General features: G+C 39.2%; 1 protein-coding gene across 1 annotated transcript; it reads right to left on the bottom strand.

The window, feature by feature from the left end:
- Positions 1-7,307: 7,307 nt before the first annotated feature.
- LOC146937086 (uncharacterized) lies at positions 7,308-9,379 on the bottom strand. Its single transcript, XM_085749333.1, has 2 exons — positions 7,439-9,379; positions 7,308-7,346 (listed from the first exon to the last, which is right to left on the bottom strand). The coding sequence occupies exons 1-2, from the start codon at positions 9,377-9,379 to the stop codon at positions 7,308-7,310; spliced, it is 1,980 nt and encodes a 659-aa protein (XP_085605459.1).
- Between the last annotated feature and the right edge of the window lie 262 nt (positions 9,380-9,641).

The raw sequence follows: 9,641 nt of genomic DNA, 5'->3' as shown, positions 1-9,641 counted from the left end.
CTCTACAACCCCATTTTGTTGTGGAGTTCTAGGAGAAGAGAATTCATGGACAATTCCATGTTTTTCACAAAAAGCTTCAAATGGCTCATTTTCAAATTCTCCACCATGATCACTTCTGACTTTCAAAATCTTTGATTCTTTTTCAGATTGAATTTGAGTGCAGAAACTACTGAATACATCACAAGCAACATCTTTACTCTTTATGAATTTCACCCAAGTCCATCTGCTATAATCATCAACAATGACTAATCCATATCTACTTCCATATAAGGATGCAGTACTAACTGGTCCAAATAGATCAATATGAAGTAGTTCCAAGGGTCTGGAGGTTGAAACAATGTCTTTGATTTTAAAAGATGATTTCACAATTTCCCTCTCTGACATGCACCACAGAGTGCATCTGAATGATAGTCAATGTCTGGTAGCCCTTTGACAAGTTGTAACTTACTAAGTTTAGAGATTAATCTCCAGTTAGCATGTCCCAACCTTCTGTGCCACATCCATTTCTTATCATTCACTGATAGAAGGCAAATCACCTTCTGATCAGCCAGTTCAGAAAAATTGATTTTGTAGACATTATCAACTCTCTTTCCCTTGAACACAATGGATTTGTCTTCCTTGTTGATTACAGTACAGTTGGTTTTCTCAAAAAGCACATCATAACCATTATCACAAAATTGACTAATGCTCAAAAGGTTATGTTCAAGACCATCCACCAACCATACATTATTAATTGAGGTAGAGGAATTACTAATAGTTCCTGTACCTATGATCTTGCCAGTTTGGTTGCCTCCAAATTTCACACTTCCTCCTTCCTTCATTGTTAGGCCGAGGAAGCTGGACTTCTCTCCTATCATGTGTCTTGAGCAACCGCTGTCTAGGTACCATGATTTTTGCTTTGGTGCTGCTCTTAGACATACCTCATTTTCATCTTCAGAATCTGATTCTGATCCAGCTTCTGAAGTTGCTGTGGCAACTAACCCAACTGCTACCTTTGCATCTTCATCAGCTTCCTCTTTATCAGATCCTGATTCACTTCCCAAATCATCCCAGGTTGCCATTAAACTCTGCTTGATCTGCTTCTTGAATTTGCTTGGTTTGAACGTTGACTTCTTTGACTTGTCCTTTGACTTTTCTCTTTGAAGATCAGGGCATTCAGCAATGAAATGTCCAGGCTTCTTACAGTTGAAGCATCCCTTCTGATCTTCTTTCCTTGAACTTCTGGAGTTACTCCTCTTGGTTAGAAACTTTCTGTTTTTCTTGGCCAGATATTGAAGTCTGTTTGAGAGCATGGCCATTTCAGCAGCATCTGGTTCAGAATCTGAACTTGATTGTTCTTCCTCTTCAGATTCAACCACTTTGAGAGCTTTTGATGACTTGCCTTTGGATGGAAGAGCTATTGATTTACTCTTCTTAGTAGACTCATGTTCATTAAGACTTAACTCATGAACTTTGAGAGAACTAACAAGATCTTCGACACTTAAAGTGTTTAAATCTTTAGCTTCCTCAATGGCAGTCACCTTTGGTCTCCATCTTGCAGGCAAGCTTCTGAGTATCTTGCTCACATGGTCAGAAGCAACATAGCTCTTCTTTAGAATTTGTAGCCCAGAGACTAAGGTTTGAAACCTTGAGTACATCTCCTCAATAGTTTCATCATCCTTCATCTTGAATAACTCGTACTGATGTACAAGCATGAGAGCTTTAGCTTCTTTGACCTTCTTGCTGCCTTCGTAGTTTGAACAGAGAAAAGCAAACATAGCTTTAGCAGTGGATTTGTCACTCATCTTCATGTACTCTGCTTTGGGTATGGCAGTGACAAGGGCTCCTCTGATAATATGATGCTTCTTGTAGAGTTTCTTCAGCTCAGGAGTATGTTTCTTTCTATCCACAGCAGCTCCTTCTTCATCAAGGACTAGGTCACCAACACCATCTTCTAGAATATCCCATAGTTCTTCATCTAAGCTCATGATATAACTATAGAAGTTGGTTTTCCACCAAGAAAATTCTTCAGCATCTCCATTGAATTTTGGAATCTTTCCAACACTGGATTTCTTACCATCACTATAATCATGTGAGACATTATTATAGCTAGTTCCATCAGGAATAGGAGTTGGAATAGGACCAGACATGTTTTTCTCAGATCTTTGACTGTTACACGGTTAAGTGATACACAACAGACCAAGGCTCTAGATACCAATTGAAGGTGAGAAAAACACAAGAAGGGGGGTTGAATTGTGTTTTGGAAAATTCTTTGTTTCTCCTAAAACTGAACACACTGATCAGAAGCTAAGTGAAACAGCTTCTGAAGTGATAATCAGAATCTACACGCAGCGGAATAAAACAGAGAGAGAGAAGAAGAACGACACAAAGCAATTATACTGGTTCCTTCCACAATCCGGAAGTAGTCCAGTCCCCCTTGCACTTCCAAGGAGATTTCACTAAGAGTAATATCTGATTACAATTGCTCAAGCACAGAAGCAAGAGACTTCCTTTGCTCAAGCACACAAGCAAGAGACTTCCTTTGCTCAAGAACACAATCAAGAGACTTCCCTGCTCAAGCACAACTGCAAGAGACTTCTAACTAAACAAAATTACACAGAAAATCGTTTAAGGTTGAACACTTGATATACAATCAGAGGTGCTCACAATAGAAATCAGATACAGACTCAATGACTTAAGAATTTCTAAGATATGAATATGAGACACAGAAATTCTAAGTGAATGCAGAACAATTTCAGCAGAGGTTTGGCACTTGTAATAATGTTGTGAGTCTTTCGTTCAGCATTGCCAAATCTCTAAGTCTTCACTCCTTTATATAGAGGTGTGAAAGAGACGTTGTGAAATTGCCAGCACATCAAAGAGTCGTTGTTGAAGCTTGATCTTTCACCAATGATCTTTTGCCTGATTTGGTTGGTGTCCTATGAAGAACCAATTTAAAATCCATTCCTTATCCAAAGGAACATCTATGCAGGCGAAGCCGTATTCTGGAGCTGTTTTCTTGTCTTGTAGCGTGGACACAAAACACAGTAGTGGAGAAGGTGGTTGTACAGTTCGTACAATAATACAATGTCAACGCTTTCGTCCAAATTGCAAGCACATGCCTTCAAACACCTTTGAAATGACCGTTGCAAAATTCCACTGATCTTTTGTTGTCCTTTGATGAATTTTAATCCATGACACAGCTCTTGAATCCTTGAATTTCTCAAATTCTAGTTGATCTTCAACTTCTGATGAAATGGCTTCTGATGAGGCAGCTTCTGATAACGCAGCTTCTGATGATGCAGCTTCTGATAACGCAGCTTCTGATGATGCAGCTTCTGATGATATGGCTTCTGGACCTCTTGCCTTCAGGAGCACTATTCTAACTTCAGGAGCGGCTTTACTTCAGGAGCTCTTTTTTTTCTTCAGGAGCGAGTTGCCTTCAGGAGCGTCTAAGCTTCAAATTTGTTGATTCCTTTTGCTCTTTATTTGCTCATTTAGAACCAATAAATGATGTAACTTTTTAATTATGGTCCTGTACACTTGAACAAATATTAGCTAGTCCAATTTACAATTTTTAATACCTTGTTATCATCAAAACTCTTTAAGGTTCATTGTTAAACACATTTTGTTCCAACAAAGATAACTTCCAACACAAAAGTGGAGAGAAGCAAGATCTCTCAAGAGCAGAGGAAAATCAAGTTCCAATGCTACAGACATAGGATGTTTCAACACCCTTTAGCACATCAGACAGGAGAACCTGCCACACATAGAGGCAAGGGAAAAAATAAATTTCCCATACCTACAGAGTACTGTCACTCACCAACCATAGAAGCACAGAAAAATGAATTCCTACACTTACATATGACAGACTAGGATGTCTTCTGAGAACTATCACCAGCAGCATGAAGAAGTCAGGAAACACAAATTCCCAAACTTACATGTGACAGATACAAGTGTTTAAACTTCTGACTCAACATCCTTCACCCATCTTGGTTTAAGCACAAGCACACATAGAAGTATCACTCCCCCTGAATATAAGATCTCATGAGTGACTACTTACAGGAATATTCCATCACTCCCCCTGAATACATGCATACAGAAAATCTGAACAGATAAACTCCTAATGCATAAAAATAAAAGATTCAGGATCTGGACATAGACATTCAAGGAATATTCACAAGCTAGCAAACTATCAGCAGATACATGCTAGCAGACCTATCAAAGGTCACACACAACAACTTTGATTTTAAGAAGTTATTCAGACAGATTCCATAATATAAGATAGTAGTAGGGAACCTGTACACTAAGAATCCTAAGAAAAATAAATTCTCAGAATTACACCAAGATGTTGCAGCGAAAGTGCCAACATCTGCATAGAGTCTCACAGACATGTTCCAACCTTGGATAAAGCATTTGCAGGGAACATGTACAACATCTGAGAGAACCAGAATCTCAGAAGCACAGAGATGTTCTAGCACAAGTGCTAACATCTACACCAGTTCCAACATCTTCATAGACATGTTCCAACATATCAGAGAATGTCAGCAAGGAACATGTACAGACCAAAATTACTGAGTCATTCTATTCAGGCATACAGACAGGGAATTAACACATCAATTTTTCTCTCCCTTTTTAGCCACAAAATATGCCAAACAGAAGAGAACTAACACATAGTAATAACCAAAGTCTGCATGCATTAACCAAAAAAACCAAAATGTATCACATAATAAAAAAACAAACTGGAGTGCTGAAGAAAATACGGTTACAGACCACATAGGCACACACAGGTGCACAAAATAACAGAAACAGGGCTATGCCCACATCACATGTTTTGAAATTACAACAAAATAAAACAATCATTCAGCTGCCTCAGAGCTGCTTCCAGAAGCTTCCTTATCATCCAGGTCCTCATCATCAGTACCAGCCTCTTCATCATCCTCATCAGCAAACTCAGCATCCTCAGCATCCTCATCATTATTACCTTCAGCAGTATCATCATTCTCAGCATTGTCCTTTTCCAAAGCATGAATCATTAGCTCAAACTGGGCCTTCCTTTCATCTAGGATAACACAGGTATCTTTCAAAGCAGCAATGATTGCTTCCTTAGTCATGATCCCTGCAGCAGGAGTAGAAGTAGGAGCAGATGTTCCAATTAAATCTGGGACATGATTTTCTCCAAAAAGTTTTTGATGAATGGTGAGAGGGGAGTCGCTCTTCTTTGGTAGATCAGAGGCAGTGACAAGACCAGGATGTTGGTCGAGAATAATACTACACAACATTGAAGGAAAGGCTATAGGAAATCTGACTGCATCAGTTTTTGCATGTCTCAAGGTTTGATCAAATATGTACCTACCAAAGTCCATCCTAACTTTAGTGCCTACAACATATATAAATTTAGCCAAACCTGTTGCAATATCTGATGTGTGAGTTGTAGGTACCCAATTTGCTGCTCCAATTCTGTTGAGAATAGCATATTTTATACTCAGCTTCCCGGACGAGATTTTTCCTTTCTTTGGCCAAGTTCTTACCTTGTTAGCAGTCACCTCCCTGCAAACTTGATTGTCAGTTGCTTCCAGCTCAGCTACCCCTTCTTCAGCAATCCCTAGAAACTTGTTGATGATGTTGGGTGAAAAGTTGACACATTCGCCTCTAACATATACTTTCTGATATTCCCTGCTCAGAGGGTTGTCACAGTCTTCCGGAATGTTTACCACAAACTCTTTAACTAGTTTCTCACAACACTCTCCAAGATTGCACACAGTTTTTATAAGCCCTGCTTCTTTGATTAGCTCCATTACTTCTTTGATTTTAACAGTCTCTTCACTCAGTTCTCTTTCAACAGCCACCCTCCTGTGATGGATAAACTTCCATCTGAGTGCAAATTCAGGAAAATGGAATGAGACATTGTCAATGGGCACTTTTTCAATAGTCTGTGTCACTTTTTTTGCAGTAGACTTCATTCTACCAGCAGTGGTGATGTTTGGAACATCTTCCTCAACATCATGGTCTGACTCAATTGAGGAAACCACTTTCCTCTTCCTTGAACTTCCACCAGTAGTTTTTACCTGAACCTTACTCCATCCCTTCTTAGGACCCACTCCAGTACTTTTTGTTCGGCTTTTGAGAGTCTCAGTTTCTGAAGCTATCATTTTCTTAGACACTGTGCTTGAGGGGGTCACAACAGCCCCTCTGTTACTTCTCAGTCTCTTGGCCAGAGCATTAGTTTGAGAAATGTCATTTATGTCCATTTCATCAACATCAATCACATCGTTGTCCTTTTCTTTGTATTCAGCATCCTCTTCCTCCTTTGTTCCTTTAGACTCCACTTCAGACTCTTCTCCTTCTAACGGAACTGAACTCTTTCCTGAATTATCAGAAATCCTATCAGTTTCTAGCGCAGTTTCACAACTTGGATCCTTGTTTTCACCACCAGTAATACTGTCATCAATAGGGTTACCTGGTTGGTCCAAGGATGTTTCAACATCCGGCCCCACATCCTCTCGATTATCAGGGTTTTTATCAACAGACTCTTCAACAATCATCTTGCTTCCACCCTCAGTATCCATATTTTCAGTTCTCTCTATAGCATTATTCAAATCATCTAACCCTAATTTCCTACCAGCCTCTGGAATCTTTGAAGTAAGGGTTTCAGTAAGGTTACCTTTTTCTGTGTCAGATGATGATTTCTTCTCAGAATGAACTGAGACAGTAGAAGATGTTCTGAGTTCATCCTTGCCCTTTGTTTTCGTGGCCTCTTGACCAGAGATCTTAGACCGAGCATCCTTTGAGTCGCTTTTCTTGGTAGAAGCTTTCTTACCAGAAGATTTAGAAGTGGTTTTCTTCTTAGCAGAGATGGGGGCCACAGTAGTGAGTGGTTCAACATTCTTTGGTACAGAGGCATCAGTACTGTGTTGATCAGGAGTAATCTTTTTGGACGGGGTCAAGTCAGATTTGAACTTCATGATGTACGAAGACGAACTAGACGGTTTGGTGGAAGAGAAAGGATTTCGGTGTGTTGTTATGAGAATGCAGACGGTTTCAGTTGGTTTTGAGTAAAAAGAGCACAGACTAGGGTTATAGAGAGAATGATTGCACTTAGTTGGGAGTTGAAAAAGAAAACCGCCTGAAATGGCGTGCACCACTAAGGAGAGAGAGATAATAAGGAAACTTGCACGCTCTTCATGAATCAACTGCCAAAACTTCTCGTTTAACAAAAAGTCAATCTTGTCCCTTTTTTTAATATTTTTGTATATGTAACAAGAGATAGAGGTCCTTTGGTTGAGGTAAATTTATGTATAATGAGATTTCTAACAAGATGATTTCTTTCATAAAGGTGATTTTCCTCCAAAAAGGTTCTTCTCACGCTATTCAAATTTTCAAGATATGAGAGATCATAACATTTGCTACTCATATGATGTTTCAACTTTCTACTCAACATTGTGTCTTGTTCTAAAACCTGATGCTCTTCACAAGGAACCCATATATAGCAATTATTCTCAGATCTAATCCCTCTCATCAGTACCTTTCCTATTTGATTAGTAACACGACATTCAGTTTTGGTGAAGTTTACCTCTAGTCCTTGGTCACAAAGTTTTGGTGAAGTTTTATATGATCTTATAGCCTTAACCAAACGTCCTTCCCCACTCATATGTTGTGAACATCCACTGTCAAAGTACCATGTATCACTAGTAAATGTTCCCAGAGATGTGAGAGCCATTAATCCAGCATTGTTGCATTTTGGTATCCATTTGTGACTTGATGTATCAGGATAACCATACAACTTGAAACAGAATGGTCTTGTATGACCTTTCTTCTTGCAATGATGACAAATCCAGGAATGCTTTGCCTTTTTGTTCTTAGAATTGACATGTTCTCTGGAATGATGCAACATTTTCTTTCTAGTAGATGAAGAATTTAGACCAGCAGCTCTGAAGTCCTGCTTTTCTTTTCTTATCATCCCATGATCTTCTGGTGCATAAGCAACTTTGAGATTCTGTTGTCTTTGATTTAAAGAACTATAATTGAACCCTATGCCTTTTGGATTTTCTATAACTTGCCCTTGTAGGATATCATCTAGGATATTAGTGCCAGTTGTCATCATTTTCACCTGTTTCTTGACATTTTCAAGTTGTGAGTTCAGGAGCCTTACCTCATTATTGAGTTCAGAAATATTTGCCAGATGATTACTTCTTTCAGCTAGAAGTTGACCATTTGCCTTTTTCTGCTCTTCTAGCTTCTGACATATCTCTGTACTTCTGACAGACAAACTATTGTAGAGGACAACAAGCTCATCATAAGACGAGTCTTCTTTACGTGTTTCTGTATCAGAGGAGATTCTACCAGTCATGGCTGTCACCTGCTTAGTAAAAATGTTATCAGTATTTCTGTCAGGTACACCTTCATCCAACCAGGTGCCATTAAATCCTTTCTTTTGTTTCTTGAGAAAAGTAGCACATTCTGTCATAGTGTGTCCATATCCTTTACATTCATGACACTGATCCCCTCTGGAGAGATTTATCTTGTCAGTTGTTCCTGCTTTGTTCATATCATCTTGTTGTTCTCTGACGTTGTATCTGATGTTCTGACCATTTATTCTAGGTCTCAAACTAGCTTGTTCTAGAACCTTGTTGAATTGTTTTCCAAAAAGTACAATTGCTTCAACGAGTCCTTCATCTGATACATACTCTTCCTGAGAATAATTAGTGTCACAGTTAGATGAGAATGCTATGTTTTTCTCTTTCTTCCCTTCTTTGTGATTTATCATGATTTCAAAGTTCTGAAGGGACCCAATTAATTCATGAGTCCTCATGCTAGAGACATCCTGAGCCTCTTCTATGGCAATGGCTTTCATATCAAATCTCCTGGGTAGAGATCTAAGAATCTTTCTCACAAGTTTTTCATCAGAGATTTTTACTCCAAGAGACCCAAAGGAATTTGCAATATCTAGAATGTTCAGGTGGTAGTCCTGAATGCTCTCATCTTCTAACATCTTCAAATTCTCAAATCTAGTAGTGAGAAGTTGGATTTTAGCACTTTTTACCATCGTTGTGCCTTCATGTGCAGTTTTGAGAATCTCCCAAGCATTTTTAGCCACAGTGCATTGCTTGATCAGTCTGAACATATTTTTGTCCACACCATTGAACAGAGCATTCAAAGCTTTTGAGTTTCCAAGAGCCAATTCATCTTCATCAGCACTCCATTCTTCTTCAGGTTTCAACACATCAGTCCTGTTGCCATCAGCATCAAGTTGCACAGGATGTTTCCAACCTCTCAGAACTGCCTTCCATGTTTTGCTGTCAATAGATTTGAGGAAGGCACTCGTGCGTGATTTCCAGTAATCATAGTTAGAGCCATCCCACAGAGGGGGCTTGTTTACAAATCCACCTTCCTTGTCCATAGTGCTAGAATAGAACTCCCTGGAGATCACCCTAAAACAGGCAGGGTGCCTGCTCTGATGCCAATTGAAATTCTAGCGCACTTGTTTTAATATGTTCTGTCAGATGTTTTAACATTTGCGATGTTTCGATTAATGTTTCAACATCATGCGATAAACAGAAATAAAACAAGAAAATAAAGTGCAGAAGAGTGAAGAACACATGAAGTTTGTTGACCCAGTTCAGCACAACACGCTTACATCTGGGGGCTACCAAGCCAGGAAG

Source organism: Medicago sativa, chromosome 3, assembly GCF_051527215.1.
Source record: "Medicago sativa cultivar Bolivia chromosome 3, Bolivia_mono, whole genome shotgun sequence".
Taxonomy (NCBI): Eukaryota; Viridiplantae; Streptophyta; class Magnoliopsida; order Fabales; family Fabaceae; genus Medicago; species Medicago sativa.
This window is presented reverse-complemented; position numbering and strand designations above follow the sequence as displayed.

Excerpts from the sequence above, each read along its gene's own strand:
- LOC146937086 (XM_085749333.1), bottom strand. The coding sequence starts at position 9,379 with ATGGACAAGGAAGGTGGATTTGTAAACAAGCCCCCTCTGTGGGATGGC. Across the intron at positions 7,347-7,438 it reads TTCCTTGTGAAGAGCATCAG|CGTGAGAAGAACCTTTTTGG; the intron begins GTTTTAGAACAA and ends AAATTTGAATAG.